Consider the following 23,100-nt stretch of genomic DNA (forward strand, 5'->3'; position numbering starts at 1 on the left):
TTGCCCCAGTTTCCTGTGTTCACGCTCCCCCTGGTGTGCGCTTCATTAACAGTTGGAGTGCTGTGTTACCGAGTGGTAAACATGTTATTGCAGGGCTCTCATGTCTCTCCTGTTGGGTCTTAGAGTGACAACAAAGAGACCCATTGTTACTGACGGATACTCAAGTGGGCTGTCCTGACGCAAGAGAGATGGGGGGGGGGGGGGGGGGGTGATTAAGAGGATGCTGAAGGCTGCCTTGATGAAAAGCAGGTATGAGGTTTATTATCAAAACTAGACATTAGGTGCATCTCTTGACAATTAGATGTGTGCAGATAATGATTATGTTTTTCTACAGAAGGCCTCAGCGGTAGGATAGTAAGTCAACAGCTGACAGAAGCAGCTGAAAAGAGAGACCAGGATCTAAGGAGGGGATTCTTCTGAGAAACACAATGACAGGCTTTCAAATTCGAAAAAGGTCACATCAAATCAAGTCAATTTTATTTGCACAGCCCAATATCACACATCACAAATTTGCCTCAGGGGGCTTTACAGTTTGTACAACAAGACAACACCCCATGTGCGTAGACCCTTAATAGGAATAGGGGTAAAGAGCCTAAAAAATGTCTTTAACAGCAAGAAAAATGGAAGAGGGATAACTCCCCCATGATGGACAGATGTGCAATAAATGTGTGTACAGAATTGAGCACTAAATAGGGTAGCAACTTTATAATGGATTTATAATATATATGAAGAACGTGATGATGAGGACGCCAAGCTGCATTCAGGTGCCACCAAAATAGAATAGGACCTGAACAACATGACCTCCATCAACCATGGAGACCGGACAGGAGGACAGACTACACAGTGCACACAGTGGAGACAACACATCACACCATTCACACACACAGGAGAAGAGACAATAAATTATTCACACAGGAGAGGGAGAAGGATAAAGACATCATTCAGTGAGTGAGAGATGTGAGATGAGGCTGAACTCCTGCAGGAGGGGGGAACCAGATCCAGTACCTCATGAAATGGAAATCTTTTGGTGAATATACTGTAACTACGGCCTGTGGCACAAGGGTCACAGGTAAACTTTCCATTAGTTTAAAGAGAGTTGGGAACAAACAGTTTGACTGGTCTATGTAATAGTAACTTAGTATTAGCTAAATAGTTACACAAAAATGTAGGCTGTGTTATCAAGTCTAAAAGTTAGCCAGCCTAGTCCCTGAGCCATGTTTCCATGGTGACAATCAATGACATCTGCTCATAATGGATTAAAGAGGAAAACATGGCTTCATTTGTGGTTTGCAAATGCTGCTTAGCTCATTACCTAAATATTTCCCCCAGAGGCACAGCAAATATTTAAAGTCACCCTCCGCACAAAATTGGATCCTTCTTCTTGCTCCTTCAGTTGGATGCTTGAGCTTCGCTGTGCAGAGTGATGTACGTGCAAAGACCCACACCGAAAGGCCGTTTTCACATTCATCGGCTGAAAGAGGGAAACTTTCACTGTGGTTAACTTAAATGTTAGTTTAAGGAGTGGGCCTACAAGCATTGATTTATGACATCACAACTAAAGCTTTGCAGTTTATAAATTATTAGTCAAATCTAGATGGACCATGTTTTATTTAGTTTAAAGAGTCTTTATTTATCCAGATCACATCACAAATTAATCCAGAACCAACAATCACACATTTTGGCCACGTAATAAACTCGACATCTACTGTATAATCAAATGTTGTATCATAAATATTAGAATAGAGTTTCAGCAAAAATGCAGCACCCCTGGAGCAGTTTCCTGCTGCAGAGATGGTTATAGATGTAACACCAGCCGCCCTCTAATTGCTGGAGCACACCTGCATGCCACCACTTTATTGTATATCGAGCCATCATCCTGCCTCCCTTTTAAGATGGGATTTGCTGTTCAAATTATCCATTGCGTCTATATTTATTAACAGTATTAATTATTTTCCAAGAAGGTCATATTATTCATTTTTAAACCAGTGCCATCATCAATTATCCATCACAAGGTTTTCCTCGGGGTGTGAAGCGTAGATGCCATGAGAAAGGGGTTGAGTCATACTGACAAATGAAGGTGCCACATTTTAATGAATGAAACTCTTTCATGGCTACACATTTATTTCAGATGGTTGCTGCCTTATTTATTTTTCCCAAACGTATAAACTTTTAAGGGTTTTTTCCAGACCCGAGGAGAGAGGAAGACAATGTCAGGGGCGTACCTCTTTTAGCTATGTTGGTTTTTTTTCAGCATGTTGGATTTGAAGATGAATTTCTGCTTCTGTGCAATAAAGCTGTTTTAATTTTACTGAAGTTCTGATTCTCAGCTTTAATTTGAGGATGTTGCACCACACCAGATGAATAGTGACGAAAACTGACTGTTGTCAATTTTAGGGGACAGAAAGCTGAATCTCTGACATACCTTGTTGTCGAGCTGTCTTCACTTCCGTCTTATTTCAGGAGCTTTTTGCCTTCAGTCTGGTCTTCAGCTGAGAAACATACTATCTGATAGATTGGGGTCAGATGTCTGACCTAGACGGCCGGAACAATTAAACAAACTCAATAACTGCCCTGTCTGTGTTTTGGATCAATTGTCTTGCTGCACTGGCCTCAATTTGGGAGACTGTGTACAAAAGGTCGAACATATTTAACCTGAGTCTATATTTGAGGATGTATGTGCTTTCTGATGATTGCAGGTTTTCAAGCACTCTGAGGACTGCACCAAATCAGTTAAATGAACGGAGACCATCTCCTGTGAGTGTTCAGCTGCCGTGCATCATGTGACCCTGACTGATCGCTGTGCAATCAACACACACACAGTAAACCAACTGCACATTAAAAACATGCTACAACCAAAAAGGCAGAGACTGAGATTATCAGTATTTCAGCAGCTTGACGGGGCGACTGCCAACATGTCTGTCTGAATCGACCTCCCTCCTACCCTCTCTCAGAACTCGGCGTGGCGCATTTGACATCACACCAGGGCCCACACATATAAATACTGTATGAGACAGTACTTAGGCCAAGTGAGCAGCAGCTATGTTCCAGACGGGGTGTCTCCATCATGCTTGCTCTCTATTTTTCTCTCTCTCCCTCTCTTGCACACACACGTGGTTATTTCTGCTCTACCACAAGCCTGTTGAGAGCTGGAAGCATAAATCTGTACATCCCCCGCTTCTAATTTGGCACATGTAAGAGCTGAGAGACAATTTGGCTTTATACCTAATAGACAGCTTCATATATGATGTCTAGATGTCTTCATGACACCACAGCTACAGTCAGTGCTAAATCCGTGGGATATAAAGCAGGGCATAAAGCTGAAATCTTGACAAATGAGGGTGAAAAAGACTAAAACTCTAAAGCTTTACCTTTTTTTTCCACTTAAAATTTATTTAATTTACACTTTTTTAACAAAGAGGACATTAATGTTGTTACTGTTTGTGTAACATTCTGTTCCGATGGCGATAAATTGTCAAGAGTCCCAAGAGGTGTTGTGGCGAGGGCAGACGGAGACTGTGAATGCTGGGAGATCCAGCGGTGCCATGTCAGAGGTGTTATGAAAGGATTGGTTGTTCCCGGGTTTGAGTTGGTCACTTGTTTTTGGGTTGGGCCGCGATGTAAAGAGCCACCAAACAGTATAGAGCGCCTCCTATTGTGAGAGCCATGGTGGTGCGGTACAGTAGCTTGTCAGGAACTCCGCGCTTCAGATGGATGGGGACACCGTCTGATGTCTGAGAGAAGATGAGAAAGGAGGAGGAGGGTTAGAACAAGAACAATAAGAAAAATCTAATAATGAAGTACAATAAATACGTTTTTTCCTTGTAACACAACAAAAAAAACTGTTTCTAACTAAGTCAGTACATGTTTAAAATAACCTTTTATGGACATTAATTGCAAAATGTAATAAACATTTTCAGACTGGAAAATTCCCCCTGCAAATGTGTTTGGAAAAACTAAAATGATAATATAATAAAAATGTAACTCCTCGTAATGTGGAATTTGCTTTGGAGGTCTGGAGTTTCTATAAATATTTGTACACATTGAACACTTTTACTTTAATAAAAAAAAAGAAAAAGTTTTGCAATTAGAAAGTGCAGCTGTCACTATGGTAATTTGTATTTATTTGAGTGATGGCTCTGCTCAACTTCACAGTCTGTTATTATTTCCCCACAGTGCATCTCTGGTGATTAATTCTGAGCGGGGAAGCAGAAAGCCATTAACAGCAGAGTCAAATAAATATCTGTCATCTCCTAATGCTGGACATTCACATCTTTGACTGAAAAAGTTGACTAGCCCGACCCAGGAGACAGACACTTAAAGCAGATCACTCTGAGGACTTCTTTGAATTGGCAGAAGACAAATCACTTTTAAAACTAAGTGTCACGATTAAGGCTCCGCTTATTGCCGCCTGTGTATTTTATTACCTGGAATATTCTCTGGAGGTCGGGCACCTTGTTTGCTCCCAAGTACTCCACGGTGGTCCCGGCCTCTGTCACCACCTTGGTGGGTGTGGCAAAGACCATGGCTGGTGACTCCACGGGCACAGTCGGCTTCAGCCCCTGTAGACAAACAACCGTTTGGTCAAAAATGCACAAGTTTGCAGGTAATAACAACCGAAAGAATAACCTTTTTCATTTGATCAATTATTATTAGGGCCCGAGCACTGACAAGTCAGTGAGGGACCTATTGCTATTGCCAAGATTCTTCTTCTTATTTTTCACGTTCTTATGCCGCCAAATGAATCGCATTTTTGGCAGCCTGAACATACATGAAAACTCATGAAATTCTGCACATACGTCGCAGCTGGTGAAAATTTATTTAATTTAACGTGATTGGACGCAAGCGTGGTAAGGGGACTCGCTAGCGCCCCCTAACGTCGGGTCATGTGACCACAAATCTTCTCGGATCGCCATGAAATTTAAATATGTTACAGCTCTCATCGGATCAATGGGAAATTAATTTTGTGTAAATTTTTTTACCAAACAGGAAGTCGCCCACGCGGCGTGGCGTGCACCGATTTTCATTTTTCGAACACCGCTTTGAGGACTTTATGATGTTCACAGAATCATGAAACCTGCCACGTAGGTTTCAAAACATGAGCTCTTTCATCTGATACCACATTTGCCCAACATTTTTCCCCAACAGCTCAGTAGCGCCCCCTAATGCGTTTTCCCACTTAGGATGTACTGACAAACTCTAAAACTCACCAAATTGGACACACTCGTCAAGACTCACGAATATTATTTTTTGGTATGACCGCAACCTTTTAAGTGCCAAAATGACTCTACAGCGCCCCCTAGAACATTAAAAGTTGAAGCCCCGCCTTCTACATGCACGTACATGAACGAAATTTAGGATTCATATATATCATGACCAGACGCACAAAAAAGCCTCTTGGACCCATACCCTAAGTCCAACCGGAAGTCGGCCATCTTGGATCACAGGTGCATTTTTGTCGCCATTTTCCCCATTTCCAGGCCTCGTACTTTAACAAACTCCTCCTGCAGTTTTGACTCCACAGACTTCAGATTGGAACTGTATCATCCTCAGACCTTGATGATGTAAACTTGACGACAGATTTTTCCTACGTTATACCAGGTAGGCGTGGCAGTCGTTTGTTTGTATAAACAAACAACTCCTCCATACATTGTCAGATGTTAATACAAGCACTGCGTAAAATGTCACACCTGTTGAAGCCGTTTCAATTTCAACATCATTGGGGGTGGGTGTGGCAAGGGGTCTCCATAGCGCCCCCTAACAGCAGGTCATGTGACCACAAACTTTGTCTGATCTTCGTGAAATTTAAATGGTAAATGGTAAATGGTAAGCACTCATGGGTAAACCCCCCAAATTATTTTTTTCAAAATTTTCGCTCTAACAGGAAGTGAGTTATTGTGCATTTCCTGCGTCAATTTTCCATTTTTCCCTCTGCGTTTAGAGGACTTTCCCGTCTTCACAGAATCACCAAATTGCCCACATAGGTTCACACTCAGGCGCACTTTAATTTGAGACCATAACTGCCCCTGGGCGTGGCACAACAGCTCAATAGCGCCCCCTAATGCCTTTATCCATTTTGTACATTTTCACAAACTCCTACACTCACCAAATTGTACACATACGTCAACAGTCACACATATTGACTACTGACAAAGTTTGGGATTTTTAAGTGAGAAGATGACTCCACAGCGCCCCCTGGAAAATTTAAAAGTTTAAGCCCCGCCTTCCACATTGACATAGAAAAATGAAATCGACAAGGCCTATGTATTATGTCCAGACGCACAAAAAAGCCTCTTGGACCCATACCCTAAGTCCAACAGGAAGTCGGCCATCCAGGCTAAAATGTTCAATCTGGATAATTTTTATTATTATTATAGTTGTACGCCTTTTTGACAGCCTAAACATGCCCCAAAACTCACCAAAACTTGCAATCATGTCCGATCCGGAGAAAACGTTGATATTTTAAGGAGCGCGGATATGGCCGACGCAAAAATTGATTAATAGCGCCCCCTAGAAAATTTAAAAAATCAAGCCCCTCCACTCAGATTGACGTAGACAAACCAAATTCGGGAAACACATGTATCGTGTAAAGACGCACAAAAAAGCCTCTTGGACCCATAGCCTAAGTCCAACAGGAAGTCGGCCATCCAGGCAAAATGCTCAATCTTGATGCTTTTTTGACCCTTCACCCACATTCCTTTGTGCTGAGAAGTCACCCAGACTCATTTGTGGTCTTAGTTTGCCATCTAGTGGAGACATTAACCCCATCACACAATGTTCACTTAAAGGCACAGGAGCAAAGACAACTACATGCCAGTTTTGACAGCCCTGCGACTGCCGCACGCACCGACGTGCATGTACGGCGTTACAGTTGGGGGGAAACCGGGGGGGTGCGAGGACCCTTCGAAACTGCTTGCAGTTTTAATTATAATTATATTGATTATAGCTGCTTTATGTACAATAAAAGTTATCTTGGCTTTTGTGAAAATCCTATTGATGGACCTTACATATCATGTCTAAGGCAGTTAAGTCTAGGTTACAGAAGAGGAAGAAGAAGGAGCTGTCCTTCTGAAATGGATGCAGCCGAGAGGAAAGTGAAAGTGGAAATCATAAGGGCTAAATAAAGGTGTAAAACTAAAGTAGAGAGCAAACTGGGTCAGAGAAACCATGCCTAAGCTTAGTGTGGTGTGAAAACAATTGCAGGCATACAGCAGACCATTACAATGGATGGCTTCAGGGTCAGATAGTGAATGAAGTTGAGAGACTTGGATGTAAACTTTAAGACAATCAGTTATAAGTATAAAAGTCCTTTCTTCCCTTCAAAAGATAATTGAGAGCCCTGTTCCTGACAAATTACTTCATTACCTATTAAGTATCTTTATGATATTTTTAACATGTCTCTGAACCTACAATGTGTATCTAAGCTGTGGAAATGGGCTCTGATCACTCCTGTTTGTAAAAGGCAGCAGCCCCAAAGCCTTTAATGACTTCACGCCGGACGACCTCACTTCTCTCGTCATAAAAAACCTTTGAAAAGCTTTTTGAAGTCAAAGCTTGCAAGAAAAAAAAAACTGAGCACGCACTTGACTCTATGCAATTTGCCTAGAGGGCACACAGAGGAGTTGAGGATGCTACAATCACCCTACTTAGCATTTTGTTTAAACACCTAGAGGGGAACCAAAACCCATGCTAGATTGCTATTCATTGATTTTTCTTCAGCCTTTAATACTATCCAACCCACCCTGCATGTTAGCCATGAGGCTGACGGAGCATTTTAAGTTGACTCATAACCTGGTGGGTTGGATAATGGATTTTTTTTGGGAAAACAGAACAAGAAGGTTGAAACTTATCTTTTTTATTGTATTTGATCAGATTCATTATTCTCTTTTACTGGCTCAGTCCGGGGCTGTGTTGTCTCATGTTTACTTCTCTATTCTGCACACAAACGTTGGCCAAGGTAATAATAAGAACAGGACCATATGGAAATCTGCAGATGATTCAATCATTGTCAGTCTGCTACACGACGGCGAGTCTAGCACGACCCAGTCATTGATGAGTTTGTCATCTGGTGTGACGAATCTTTCTTGGAAATAAACACATCCAAGACAAATAAAAAAAGATTTGATTGTAGATTTCTGAATTTATGCTTCAATCTGTGAGACTACAATCATTAAAAGACCAGACTGTGGACTGTGTGAAGTGTCTTGGGGACAATTATAGAGTTGATATTGACCTTTGAGAAGAATTGTGAGACGTGTGTAAAAAAAAAAGGGACACCAGCGTTTGTTTTGTGTTAGAAAACAGTCCAATTTTCTCACTGATGAAATCATGATGGCCCTCTTTTATCAGGCTTTTCTCGAATCAATAATATTTTTCTATTTTTCTAATCTTTTTATTGTATTTCATTGTTTTCTACTTTTGTCTTGTTAAAGTTGGCCCTGTTACTGCTCTCTGTGTTGCTCTGCCTTTGCTTTGTCTGTTAAAACACTTAGAAACTCTATTTTGTAAAAAGGTGCTATATAAATAAAGTTATTATTACTTTCCCCTTGTGTTACAGTTTGGTACCCCTCATCTCTTTAAAAAAAAAAAAAAAAAAAAAAAAAAAAAGAAGTCTCTAAACCAAATGTCAAGTGGGCTCGTAAAGCTTATTAGTGACTCAACTCCTACAGCTGCAGCGTAAGGCGAGCTCTTCTTTTTCAGGACGCAGCAAATTCCTGCTTATTCACTCCGTCTGTATGGGTTCGTGGCCCCCCCAAAGTGGAGAACAAAACAACACACATTTTGCTTTTATACCTGCTGCAGTCGCTACTACTAAATGAAGCTAGCGCGAGATTCTGCACTTCGCCCATGCATGGCACTTTAAGCTTGTTCAGTGAGTGAGTGGGTGGGTGGGTGGGTGGGTGGGGGAGTGAGCGAGTGGAGAAGCACTTTGTTCTGACCTTCTTAGGTGTTGTTGCACTGATACTATTTTTGATACTATGATGATACTTGTTTTAATGTAATTGATTTGATGTTTATATAAAGGTGAATCTCCCATCTGCACGACAAATTGACTCTTTGGTATTAATAAAAGAAACCTTGAACCTCGATTAATCTCGACTTGCAAGTTATTCCCTCATTTGAGAGACCGTTCAAATAATTATGATTATTATAGAAACCTTATTATAGACCTTAACATCCTTACATACTATTCAGGGTTAAATTTAAATTCTAATTTTATTTATTTACTTATTTTTTTAACCCTTGGCAGCTGTAAAAACACCCTATACACATTTCTTTAAAATAGACTTTTCCTTATGTGACCAACATTATACAAAAATGGAAATAAAATGTCTTTGTTTGGGTTTTTTGTGCAGTTGATAATATACATATTTTTATAGTTAAAAAAAAAAAGTAAACCCTCCAAAATCAGCATTAAAACATGTTGTATTTAACATATTCTATAAAATGTTCTCCTGGGTAATAAAATATTGATTGTGAATGTCTTTTTTATCATAAGATTAATCAAACAGAAGGATTAATCAAACATTTATTAATGAGCGATGGGGAATTATGAATGTGAATTGGTGTAGACTAATTATGAGTCAGAATATGAACAGTATGTGAGGGTTAAGTAGCAGTTCAACACTACAAACTTCAGTGTATTAACAACTAGGCCTACTTTTGTCTAAAGCTGTTTAATGTTAAATCTATGAAGCAATATAGTATTTTATAGGGTTCCTACTCTACTACAGCCATACCTTTTTCTTTTAACTACACCAATTAAAACCTGTAGACACCTGCAGACTGAGGTAAGGATTCGTCTTTCTTTTAAGCTTTTTGCTGTATTTCTTTTCATTTTATTTCTTTCCTTTAGAACACAGAAATGTCAAATCAGTGCGATTTGGACCAATGACTTCGCTAATAAACTACACACTTTTGGGGAAATCATTCAATTCCTTGATGCTGTACTTTTCAGACAGTAAACAATGTTAAGTAGGTAAGTAAAGATCAGAGGTGCACTCTTGTTTTAAGTGAAGTATACATTTGCCTCGTTAATATCCTCTCACTTGGAGGAAGCTTCTCACCCACCTTGGTTGGAAAGATAATTGGGAGACCCATTAGCTTGTTAGTGAGTGTGTGGAGGCAGATCGAGTGGGAGCAGGGAAATGAAATCTGACACATGAAAAATCGCAGAGGCACTGACAGCAGATTATTTTTACTTGACATTTAAAAAAGGGGACATATTATGCTTTTTCTGGTTTTCTGTTATTTATATACTGGTATGATGTCAGTTTCTTGACCTGTGAATCCTGTGTCCCCTTTACTAACAATGTTTGCATTATACCAGAAATACAGAGAAGATTCCTAGTATGTATTTTTTGTGTTTGGTTGGATTTCTTCTGGTTTCATAGTCGCAAAGACATGCAGGTTAAGAAAACTTGAAATTCAAGAGAAGAGGCAAAAAGAAGGATAGATTTGAGCATTTGAGATATGACGCTAAAGCAGCATGCTCACAATCGGCTGCAGAAGATTTATGTCTGATGATGAGACTCAGCAGCTGGTTGGAGAAGATGGGTAGTTTGTGAGGAAAATTGCAGAGAGAAAGTTTAGGGTTGTGGGGTTCATTTTAGAGGCTGATGACGATGGTTTTTAGAAGGGATGATTGAAGAGAAAACGAGGTGTGAAGAAAACTCAAAATGTGGCACGATGATACAAAGAGATGGAGCGGAGAAAGAAGATGTGAAGAAGTCAGGAGAAAAGCAGAGAAGAGAAACCATGAAAGCCAAACTTCAACTCGAAGACGGCACAAATGATCCACTACTTAAGTTTCTACAACTACAAAAGAAGAATGTAAATGTTAGATAAAACGCAAAAGAACTTAAAGGCAGCCTAACCACACCTTCATGAAATAACAAAGAGGCTGCTGCAGTATAAAAGGACAGGAGCGATAATAAAGGTCACATCTGGCAGATGCTCCGAGAGGCCACTGGTTATAAAGTCACACGAAGGCTAAATCAACAGATAGGAAATAACCTTTCAGGATAAAGGTTAAATAAAGGTTCTGTATATGATAAGGCAGCGATGTAAAAGGGGAATTAAACACGTAATAATAAAGTGAGAGAGGCAGGCTACACCCAATCAAAACAGTGCAATAAACGACATTGAGCCTCACTGCATGTCAGCAAACAACTACTTGCTGTGTGAAGATAAAGTGGAGTAATGGCGACCGGAGCAGAGGCAGAAGCTACACTACCTCTGTGTTGTGTCTGTGTTGTTATACGAGCTTCTCTGTTCTTTGTTTTGGTGGCTGCACGTGCACGCTAGTCCCTCCATGTTCCTCTCCAAGATGGCTGCTGTCTCACAAATTCAAATTACAGATAACTAAAGCTAACTAAAGATAAATTACACTTAAATATGTTTCTGTAAATCTGAGGTGAGAAATTGGCAATACAGTAACATAATCTTAATCCATGTTTGATCAGCACTGACAATTTAAATGAGTATATGACATTTATATTGGTCTGAGATGTTGGTGTTGTAGTGTGACATCTAGTGGTTAAATATGTACCGCAACTTTAACTAAATATGTGCCAGTGATGTCATAATACGTAACCTTGCCACCCCACGGACATCGGGAAAATGTGACTGGGATTTACGCCGGAAATTCTCCTGTACGTATGTCTTGCAATATCTACAAATGTGTTTATATATTACATATACTTAGCTGTCCCTGTCAATCAGTCCCTTCAAGAAGGTTTTTTTGTGATTATTGCAGCCAAAAATGCTTGATTTAGCAGCAGTTATTCTCAGAATGTGCCATTCACAGTGTCTTATGGGCTTCTTTTGCAATAAAATTGCAAGAATTAGGAATTTAAATTAATCATTTAAAAAGCATACTGCATATCACACAAACATCTATATTTCACTGCCATTTTGAACATTTATTTTCTTAACATGAGAACCATGAGCTCAAAGTTATATACGAAAGAAAATACTGTACTTAAGTTCTATTTATAAGCCTTTAATTAATGAAGATTGACCTCAAAATTAGCACCAAATAAAATCAGTCAATAAGCATAGGCAAAATATAGACTTTAATAGCTAGATCAGGTATCGGATAATGGGGCCAATCTATTTACTTTAATTCTATGTTTGCGATGCGTGCTACGTCATGCGTCAGCAGCACACGTAGCATGCCGGCAGACTCACAACAAACACATAGAGCAGACATGGGCGGCCCGCGAGTCAATTTCCACATATCAATAAATTGTTAAAATGTTGTTGGAAGCAAGCGGACCATTACTGCATCTAAATTACTGAGTTTATGTTGCTGTAAGCACAATAAAAGCTACCAGAGGCTACTTACTTGAAATATCTGAAAAGGAAGAAAGAAGCATTTATCATTTTAATAATAAATAATAATTGAGTACATTTATATCTATGTGTTAATTGTTACATTTTTTTTTTACAAAGTAAGGAAATAATGTTTAAGTCAAAACTCCTGCCTTTAGTCTTTTGCACATGGCGAAGTTAACTGTTTATTACTTCAACAATGGTATCGGATCGGTATTTGGTATCGGCCAATACGCAAAGCCCAGGTATCGGTAAAATGAGCATTGAATAAAATCAGTCAATAAGCATAACAAAATATAGTTTAATTTCCAAAGTGCCCATTTTTATATTTAAGGTAGATTTATTTCAACGTTGCTGTTTGAACAATGCATCAGCGTGTATTCTTCTGACTAACTGGATGCAAACCTTATTTAGGAAAAATTTGGCAGTTGTTCTGAATTGGTCTAGACTATGATGTCAATTTTTGTTAGCTAATGAGATTTGTCCATCTTCCCCCTGAATGCACTGTAATAATCTAAATCATGGTCTTAATATTAGTCTTCACTTGGTGAAGAACAATATAAATGAGTCTTCACTTGGTTGTAGAAAGAAGAGAATAAACTACCAACACACAACATAAATACGACATTGTCAGTGACGTTACTTTGGGGATCTGTTTTTTAGGTTAAAAACTAATTTACAGGTAAAAAGCCAAGATGACTTTAAAGAAGACAATAATATAAATTGTACTTTTGTACAACTTGAAATTGTGCCCCATCTTTTTTTTTGGCATTGCCAGCATTCAAAAAATGTATGGAAAGATGTCTCCAAATTAATTACTGATCATTTGTACAATGATTTTGTGTTATTTCATGAACATGTTATATTTGGATTTTTTTTAACTATGACAAAAAATGAGAGGAAAAGACATATGTCATAAATCTATTGATTATCATAGCCAGATTCTATATACACAACAAGAAGGCCATTTTTATTTATTTGTCTCTTCATATGCAGTTCCCCATGACTATTGTTTGTCTTTTTTTATTGTGAAAATGTTTGAAATGTGCAATGATCTGTTAAATGAAGATCAATAACGGGGGAAAAGCCAAGATGACAAGACAAGATAAATATTTTGATAGTTTTATATAATTTTGTGGAAGAAGAAAAGTGTAATTGTGTCAATAATGAAAGATAGGGGAAAATATTTTTTGTGGTTTGGTCTGAAACTTTTTAAGCACTATATTACTGTATTAAAACTGAAGATGACTTTAGAGGACATTTCTGGAGAGTAAAATCACTGAGTTGAGGTTGAAATAGAGTTCAGATGAGGACAGCTGATACCGTTTTCATATAGGAGGTCAAACAGTACATTGATTCAATTCGATGTCCCTTTCATCCAAAGGCTATTTTTTACTTTTCTTCTGCAAACCACAACATTTATATTTCGATAATGTGTACAAGATAATTTTGTGGAAGAAGAAAATTGTAATTGTGTCAATAATTTAAGACTTTTTATGGTGTGTCTGAAACTTAAGAGTTATATTACTATATAAAGACAGAAAATGACTTTAGAGGACATTTCTGGAGAGTAAAATCACTGAGTTGAGGTTGAAATGGAGTTCAGATGAGGACAGATGATACTGTTACTTAAGCAAATGAACAGATGACATAATAACTCCTGCTAATACAAGCTATTTTTCACCTTAGAAAACAATTAAAACACAAACCCCTACATTTAGCCGTCCTATAAGCTCATTTATGTGCTTTTAACCCCCTATTATTAGCGGCGGTAACGTGGCTCGTTATCCGGTGACATGAAGGTCATCCTCCCCGGTTACCGACTCGCTCTCTGACCGACACCGACACTCACCTGAGGGCTGTAAGCCGTCGAGGAGGAAGACCCCGTCAACTTCTGGGTGAAACCGCTGAACTTGTAGTACATTTTTATAAGCTGAAGGGCAGCGGCCGACGTGTTATCCACAACAAAATCACCCGGTGAAAGAGAGAGCTTCCTGCTGCGACCGTCGACGGAAAGTGACGACAGAGGTCAGGTGGCCGGAAGTGGGATGTGCCGCAGGAGGAGGCACATGATTAAATACACTAAAACTCAATACTGATTATAACTGTAGGATGGATTAGATTAGGGTAATGTGGGACACTTTTTTGCAATTTTGACTTGTTTTCCATATTTCCATATGAATCCAATACATTATATCAACACCTAATATCATTATGAAAGATCTTTCCTTTTAAAATCAGAAGAACATTTTTGATATTGAACTAAAAAGTTTCAGAATTTGTGGATTTTGTTTTTGATTTGGGAATCTGGTTTTATGTCTTATAATAGGCTACTTTTATTCATACAAAGCAGCCTTACCTGCCAAAATGTTTTGAAAAGTGCATACCCATATTTGGTAATTTAATTTAGTAGGCCTACAATTTTTAGGTTAAAAAACTAGCAGACTGTATGTTCACATGTGTAATTTTAAACAATATGACTTACCCAGTAGGCATTGTTAGCTTCAAAATAATTAAATAGAAAAATAAATAAATGCACTGGAGCTTAATTGTCCCGCATTAATCAATGTCCCACATTACCCTAATCCATCATTGATCGTTTAGAAACTGTAATTTTCGTGTTTTAGCACATAAAATAAAATAAAAAGATGACCAGATACCAGCGGTGGAAAGTTAATATGTACATTTACTCAGGTACAATTTTGAGGTACTTAAAATAGATAGATAGATAGATAGATAGATAGATAGATAGATAGATAGATAGATAGATAGATAGATAGATAGATAGATAGATAGATAGATAGATAGATAGATAGATAGATAGATAGATACTTTATTGATCCTTCACAGGAAATTGCAGCTGCTTCCACACTTAAGACGGGCACACGTAACATCACATAGAAACACATCTCTGACTATCCAATATTTAAAAAAAACTTAGGACAAAAAATTACCCAGAAGTTGTACTAATAAAATAAATATATGTATATACATGTAATAAATAATAATAAAATACTCTGTATTTCCATTTGATGGTACTTATATATACGTCCAATCCACTACATTTCAGAGAGAAATATTGTACTTTTACATTTATTTGACAGCCTTAGTTAATATTCTGATTAATATTTGACACAATGGATAATATACAGTGGCCCCCAACCTTTTTGGCTTTGACATCTTACAAAAAGTAGTGTGTAGTCAGGGCCATATTTCAGATGTCGATGAGTTGTTAACAGCTCCACCAAACAGTGATTTTGCTCTCTAAACTTCTCACATGGTTTTATTTTAATACATATTAAAATTATCAATATTTCAGAAAAAATCAAAGATTAGGGAAAAAGTCAAAAAAACTTAAGAAGGATTTTTCATGCAGGGCTTTTACTTGTAATGGAGTATTTTTACATTGCTATATTGGTACTTTAAGGATCTGAATACGTCTTCCACCACTGGGTGATGCAATGTAGTCACTGGTTTTATAACCAACACATGAAACTCTGCCAATCTAGCAAATAATCATAACATTGCTCAAAATGCTTTTCAAATTAATAGTAGCATAACACAGAATTAGAATTTCATTGATCCAACATATAATCAAATAGGCTATTGATTGAGAGAACTTATATAGATAGATAATGAAAAATGTTGATGACAATATCTTATTTGAATCTTTACTATAGCAGATCCTTTACTGCCTTATATTTGATTAAGATTTAACTCTATAATCTTTTTAAATTGAATAGTACAATGACGCATCAAAATATAATTGAATTGTGATGATTTATTTTTTTCCAGAAAAATATGCAGAGGACATTTTTAAATGCTATTAGTGTCTGCAGGTTTTCCCCATAGGCTGCATAAAGCCTCAAAAAGGTCTGTTAATCAAGTTATTGCATCTGCTAAACCTTTTTGCTGTTAGTGCACAGAAATTGGCGTATCAACGTTTTTATCATTTGGATTTTTATAATTCAGATTTTGGCAGTAGGGAAGTCAGAGGACACTGGACAGAGAACACAGAATGATTTTCCTCATAAAATACCACATTTTCATATGTTAAACCATTTATTCAGCACAGGGGTAATTTATTAGATCCACTAAACCCCAATCAAAAATCACTCATATGCTACTGTGTGGCAGACAAACTTGGCGTCTAATCCTGTTTACAATAACAAAAACACATGGAAACTGGGTGACAAACTAACAAATCAAAGGAAAAACAAAATAAATGACTGGAGAAACAGATGCTCCCATACAGGGCAAGAGGAGTTGTTGTTTTCATAATTTTTTCTTAGTTTTTTATTTTTTTCTGTTACTTCATTGGTTTACTGTAATATGTGATCTTGTGTTTTATTCATTGAAACCAAATTATATATATTGTAAAGAGTTAACCCAGTATGCACTCTATTATTATCACCAATCAATAACTGTGACGTGTAGGTTTAAAAAGAGCAAAGCAGATTGTAACAAGCTTTAGTTTGGGTAAATAACCCAACAGTAAAATAAAAAAATAACACTAAACTGACTCAAAATAATCCCTTGTTTTGAGTGGCTTTCTGAGGAACATTAACCCAGTGTTGTGTTGGATTTATATTGATCCAAACTTGGTAACATTTTAACTTTAGTGATTTTAAGTATGCACAAAAACCTTGTATGATACTGAATGAGCTGACTGAGGAGACTTGATTACTGATGCATGTGCACGCTCAAAACGTTTGAACCCTGAGAGAGCAGCGCAGCAGCAGCCGTTTGTGATTCTGAGTTGATGTAACCTCATGACACTACTGTGTGAACCAGACTGAGGCACAACGCTCACCATAGTGTGAATCTGATGAGAGCACTGAATGCCCCTGCCAATTGGCTCAGGTGTTCCTCACACTGAATTTTACGTTCCACTGCCGACAGGAGACCCAGAGGTGTACACAGAGTATCATCACATCATGACTTTGAAAGGATCAAGCTCTATCAGCCAAAAATAACTTATTCATCTATCACATCTCTAAGTCATATGATATTAATTGTTTTAGTTCACTAAGGCTGAAGATCCCTTTCAGACATGTTTTAAAGCATTAATACTCCAATTTAAATAATAATTTGTGTCCAATGTGTTTTTGTTCCATTAAAAAAAGTTAAATTACCAAATTACAAAAATTCTTAAATTTCTTCTCTCATTTAAAAAAAAAGTCCAAAATCTATGAATATGCAAATATTAAAAATTTCTGAAGTTTAACTACTGGACACAAAATGTCCTCTACTTCACTGTAAAGTCATCTTCAGTGTACTGTTTGTGCACTGGAGGCTTCAAGTTTCTTCATCACACTTGTGTAAGTTTCATAGTGGACCACGACTGATTTCCACTAACTAGATGTGTTGTCATAAATCATCCTCATTTTCTAAGTACACACATTTAACTCAGATTTTCGATAAGCACACTTTCCACTTCCAGTAGACAAATGTGAAAAACAGTCTTCTGCTGTCAAACTCTGCACATACATCATTCTGAACAGTGAAGCTCAAACTTCCAACTGACGCAAGAAAAACACATTTTTGAGTGGAGGGGGACTTTAAATGAATAAGTGAAGATCAATATTCCAACACTGTGAAAAGCAGATGATGGAGTCCGATATCCACAGTGTTTGAATTTGATTTGATTTAAATTTGTATGGTACAGTTTGATTTGTAAAAAGCGATTACACATTCACAGACATTTTGCACAGATTCATTTTATTATAAAAACTTGCACATTGGTCACATTAATTACAAGTCCATAGTCTACTGATGAAAACGTTTTGATTGATGATTTCAATCAGGCCTGGCCTACATTCACTTGGCTACAAGCTATGCATGAGTTCAAAATTATGTGTCATCACCAATAGGTAATAAATTCTGATTATCCTTAATTTTTGGAGGCAAAAGCATGTTGATACTACAAAGACGGGGATATAGAGGCATATACTGTTTATAATACATACTGCTAAATTCATGATGAAGTAACACATATAGACTTTAAATTTGAGAACAGACAAAATATCTTCATTCATTGTTTAATTTCCTTTGCAACAGAAGAGAAAGATCTTGACGTGTTTGTGTGTGTGTGTGTGTGTGTGTGTGTGTGTGTGTGTGTGTGCGTGTGTGTGTGTGTGTGTGTGTGTGTGTATTTGTGTGTGTGTGTGTGTGTGTGTGTGTGTGTGTGTGTGTGTGTGTGTGCATGGTGTGCAAAAAAGAGGATAGTTGATGGCAACAGGAGGAAGATGAGAAGAGATGCAGAGAAAGACTGTTGTGTGGGAGAGGTGTTGACTTGTTTGTTTGGATCATGTGTCTCTTGGCAAACCGTGGACAGTACAAACATGTCTCATTCACCGAATGTCAGAACCATCATCTGTGACATCTCGTACTGATCATTTATGTTTCCTCTCTTGGTTTTCTTTCTTTTTTTTGTGCCATTTTTAAACAAATCCTGTGATCTCATACTCCCAATAATCTAAAAAATGCTGCTTTCCAGGAAGGATGTGTGCGTGGACGTGGCCTATTTGTGTGCACACAAATGAACCACAGCTATGATTGACATGTTGGAGGATGAGGTTGCCTTGGAGACGCAGAAATACAAGATGCCTTGCAATCACTTACAAATGGAGACCACACACTACATCTATTCATTCTTTGTGCTCCAGCTTGTACACATCCTGCCATCTCCGTCATTTCGTCCCATAATCTTTTATCCTCCCGCTTCACACCCCATCTGCCCTGACGTATGTCCGTCGACCCTTTATTTGTCTGACACCTTGCTGACCTGTCTCCATATTTCATTATCCCTGGCTTAAACCACTCCTACACACTAGGCCCTCTGTGTACCCCTACTCCATCCCCACTTTGCACTCACTTGTTCACTCTTTCTCTATATTTAAGGTTTAACAGGACGTATCTAGGTCACACATCAATCTTCTGTAACTTGTACCATCAGGGTGAAAAAGCTTTGACAAAATGATAGCTACACAAAGACAAAGACAAAGACAAAGACAAAGACAAAGACAAAGACACACACACACACACACACACACACACACACACACACACACACACACACACACACACACACACACACACACACAGCATTTGGTGCAGCATACAAAAATTCAGCCGTCTCTGCCAGTGTTGTAGCCATGGGAATACAGTGTAAACAGCAGCCACTGTCAGAACTGGACTGACTGCTCCTATGTGTTTGTGTGTTTAATAAATAATTATGTGTGTATTCCTATTCTTCTGTCCAAATGGTGTTGTTAAGGAGACGGGCGCACAGCATGCTGGTTGAAGATGATGATTGGAGATCATGAACACATCAGGCAGGAACTAGACAGGCCAAATAAAATCTGATGCGGCTCAGGCAGGAAACAGAGCGGAGCAGAGTTGAGCATTATTTCACAAGGTGATCAGCAGCTCTTCTGGTTTGTGGAGATCGTTTCTGATGTAGCCGGGGCCATAGGTGTTTGTTATAAATGTTCACTGCAGTATCTCTGATGACAGGCTGCGAGCGTATCTGGCAGAGCGAACTTTGAGTTCATGGTAGACCTGTACAAAACTGTGGTAGATGAATGTGATGGGCAGTGCAAGTAGGACAATGCCACTCACTACACACATGCCTCCAAGCACCCGTCCCCCAACTGTCACAGGGTAAACATCCCCATACCCCACTGTCGTCATGGAGATGATGACCCACCAGGCTGCAGCTGGGATGCTGGCGTAATCCGGGTTCTGCGTGCCCAAGTCCAAGCCGTGTTCAAGCAGTTGGGCCAGAGCGCTGTATATCGCCATGGCGACGAAGACAAACACCATCAGCATGACCATCTCCCGGTAGCAGCGCCTGAGCGTCAGCCCCAGAGTCTGCAATCCCAGGAAGTGCCTGGCCAGCTTCATGAGCCAGAACACTCGCATCATCCTCAGCACCCTGAGTACCACTCCAGCAACCCCGAGCCCAGCGCTTGGCATCCCTGCCCCGGCCATCACCATGGTGACATAGTAGGGTGTGATGGCAATGACATCGATGATGTTCAGTGGCCTGCGGAGGAAATCCCACTTGTCCCTGGCCACCAGAAAACGCACCGTGCACTCTGCTGTAAACCAGCCAATGCACACGGCCTCCACTATCCTACAGAACAGAGAGGAGAAAAATGAGTGTAACAGACTGTAAACAGGAAATGACAGGGGGAGCAACAGAGAGATACAGATGATACCTGATGTTGTTTGACAATCAGTAAATGTGAGAGAGAAGGAAACAAAGCAGAGGTGAAGTAAATTATGGGAAACGAGGAAGACCTGACACAACACAGGGTTGACACAAGTAAACACAGGGAGGACATGTACAGTAGAGCACGGACGGAGGACAAGAAAACTGCTGGGAAGCTGCACAGAGGGAGGGATTGAAAACCTTTAAGAGGGAGACACAGTTACCCCATTGATTAGCACAGCAAAGCCAATCAGAATGAATTAGAGTGAGGTGGTGCTTGTATTTGACGTAGAACCAGTCAGGCTGAGCACAAACACCACAGAGCCTATAACGATAAATACATCAGCACAATTAGACCAAACCAAATTATAGAGCAACTGAGAAAATTGCATCATCAGCTGGCTCGAATCGTAATTGAAATTCTTTTGACCTCAAGTATAAACTACACACTTATCTGATTACCTAACCACTGTAACTGATCCAGAACTCAAAACTATCTCCAGCCTGAGAGACCAAAACCCAGCCTTATATAGAAAGAGGCTGCCTCAGGGTTCCTTTAGGGGACAGGCTATGACCAATAAAATGTCGAGACGGGTGCATTTATTATCCCGGGTCCCAATCTGAAACTAAAATAAAAAACGTGAAAAAAGATAGCAGGTGATTCCTGTGGCATCATTCCTTGTTGTTTGGTTTGCCTATTTTATAATCCCCTCAGTACACCCTCTAATTTCAAATCATTACCCACTGGAATATTGTAAATCATGATTTGATATGTTTGTCTTTCTTGTGTACCATACCATGCAGTGTCAACCAACCAAGCCAATAAAGATATTCAGATTAAGTGTGAAGAGAAGAGAGGGGGAGGAGGGAGGAGAGTCAGGAGGAAGACAGAACAGAGGGAGGGCTTCCTGTGTAATAATTAACACAACCCTTTTTGTGGATAATATGGATTGCTGATTGGCCTCCTTGTGAACTCATCTTTCATGTTCAGATCCTAGGGTTTAATTTGCTGTATGTAACTTGTCATTATGTCACCTCAGGGGCGTCAATTCACTAAACACAAGGACATTTTCTGCATCTACATTTCAATATCAAAATTTTAAAAGACTAACCCTGTCATTCAGTAACTGTTGATATATTACCTCCTCTATTGTACTAAAAACTATAACATCATATTTGGACTCAAAAAGCAAGGATGTGACAAAAGACTCCATGCGTCACCCCTCTGGATGCGCAGTGTTTGACTGCTGCTTTGAACGCATCCAATTGCTATATTCTCTGGTGTTAACGAAGGGAGAGATATTTGTCATCTCAGTAACTTACTTGAGTTCATTTCATGAGTTTACTACTAACTTTTACGCACAACACCAGCACAGTGTTATGGGACATCCGCACATCTTGCGCCTGAACTTATTTAATACAGCAGCATCCTGATGTGAGGGGTTTCCTCTGGCTCTGATTTCTCTAAACTTAAGCGACCCCCGCTCTCGCCTACCTGTGCTCCTCCACTGTATTTCTCTTCGCTGTATCCCAGTCCGGCAGGGTGCTGGCACAAAGCATGATCATAGACACGATCACAAAGATGATGGACACTGAAGCCAAAAGCTGCGCTGCAAGCGAAGAGTCTGGCTCCTCAAATGTTTTGCGTATCATCTCAAGCCATCTAGCGCGACCAGTGAGTGCAGTCCGTTGCACCGGCTCGCTCGGGTTCTGGGACTCATCCCCCGATACTCCGATGTCTTCCTCGGATAGGGTGTCCATTCCGACCTCGGACATCCTGTCGTCCAGGCGTTTCTGGCAACAGGAGTCCAAGTGCGCGCTCTCCAGCCCCCAGTAGAGCATCTCTGTGTAGAAGGACAGCTCACACACTCCAGGGACAAAGCGGAGTTTGCCCGAGCGCACATACAGCATAATAAACATAAAAGCCTGTGCGTGACGGTCGAAGAAAAACTCATTCCGGTCCCGGTCGTAGTCATCACATAGTTCAAGAACCTCTTTCTCGGTTGCGCATGCATGCAAACGGCTGACGCGCCGGAGAGGGAAATCCCTGATCACCTCACGGGTGAAGGCGTACCGGGTTCCCCCTACGTTGAGCACACAGATGCTCTTCCCGAACTTCATCTTGTCAACCTGTAACCCCTCACTAAAACTCCTCTTCACAGTCCATCCTTGTCTCCAGCAGTTTGGACAGTTGGGGGTCCTCAGTCTGCCCCCTGTCCCCGGGGCGTGGTTCGCTATGAGTGGATGTGGCCCTGCGCTGAGCTCCGTGGCTGCTGGAAAGTATTCCTCCTGTCCCTCACTCTCCTCTTCCTCTCCCTCTGTAGCCTGTGGAAGAGACTCTCCACCCCAGTCAGGGCGAGCCAATCCCAGTAGTGATGTCACATGCGCGCGCACGGACGCACGCACGAGAGGAGAAACACTCATGAGAGGGGTTTTACGCACATTTATCTCCAATGTGGATGGACTGCCGCCATGGATATGGAATAGTAGAAACAATAGGCTATCTGACCCCCCCCCCCCAACAAAATCATCAACAACCATGAATAAAA

At 39.7% G+C, this 23,100-nt stretch overlaps 2 protein-coding genes across 2 annotated transcripts; both read right to left on the reverse strand.

Moving 5' to 3' along the window:
* Nucleotides 1-3,363: 3,363 nt before the first annotated feature.
* On the reverse strand, nucleotides 3,364-14,343 carry LOC134003043 (cytochrome c oxidase subunit 7A-related protein, mitochondrial). Its single transcript, XM_062442149.1, has 3 exons — nucleotides 14,186-14,343; nucleotides 4,425-4,559; nucleotides 3,364-3,731 (listed from the first exon to the last, which is right to left on the reverse strand). The coding sequence occupies exons 1-3, from the start codon at nucleotides 14,255-14,257 to the stop codon at nucleotides 3,591-3,593; spliced, it is 348 nt and encodes a 115-aa protein (XP_062298133.1). The 5' UTR covers nucleotides 14,258-14,343; the 3' UTR covers nucleotides 3,364-3,590.
* Nucleotides 14,344-19,827: 5,484 nt separating this feature from the next.
* Nucleotides 19,828-22,672, reverse strand: kcng3 (potassium voltage-gated channel, subfamily G, member 3). Its single transcript, XM_062443045.1, has 2 exons — nucleotides 22,047-22,672; nucleotides 19,828-20,473 (listed from the first exon to the last, which is right to left on the reverse strand). The coding sequence occupies exons 1-2, from the start codon at nucleotides 22,670-22,672 to the stop codon at nucleotides 19,828-19,830; spliced, it is 1,272 nt and encodes a 423-aa protein (XP_062299029.1).
* Between the last annotated feature and the right edge of the window lie 428 nt (nucleotides 22,673-23,100).

The sequence above is a fragment of the Scomber scombrus genome, chromosome 21, assembly GCF_963691925.1.
Source record: "Scomber scombrus chromosome 21, fScoSco1.1, whole genome shotgun sequence".
NCBI lineage: Eukaryota > Metazoa > Chordata > Actinopteri > Scombriformes > Scombridae > Scomber > Scomber scombrus.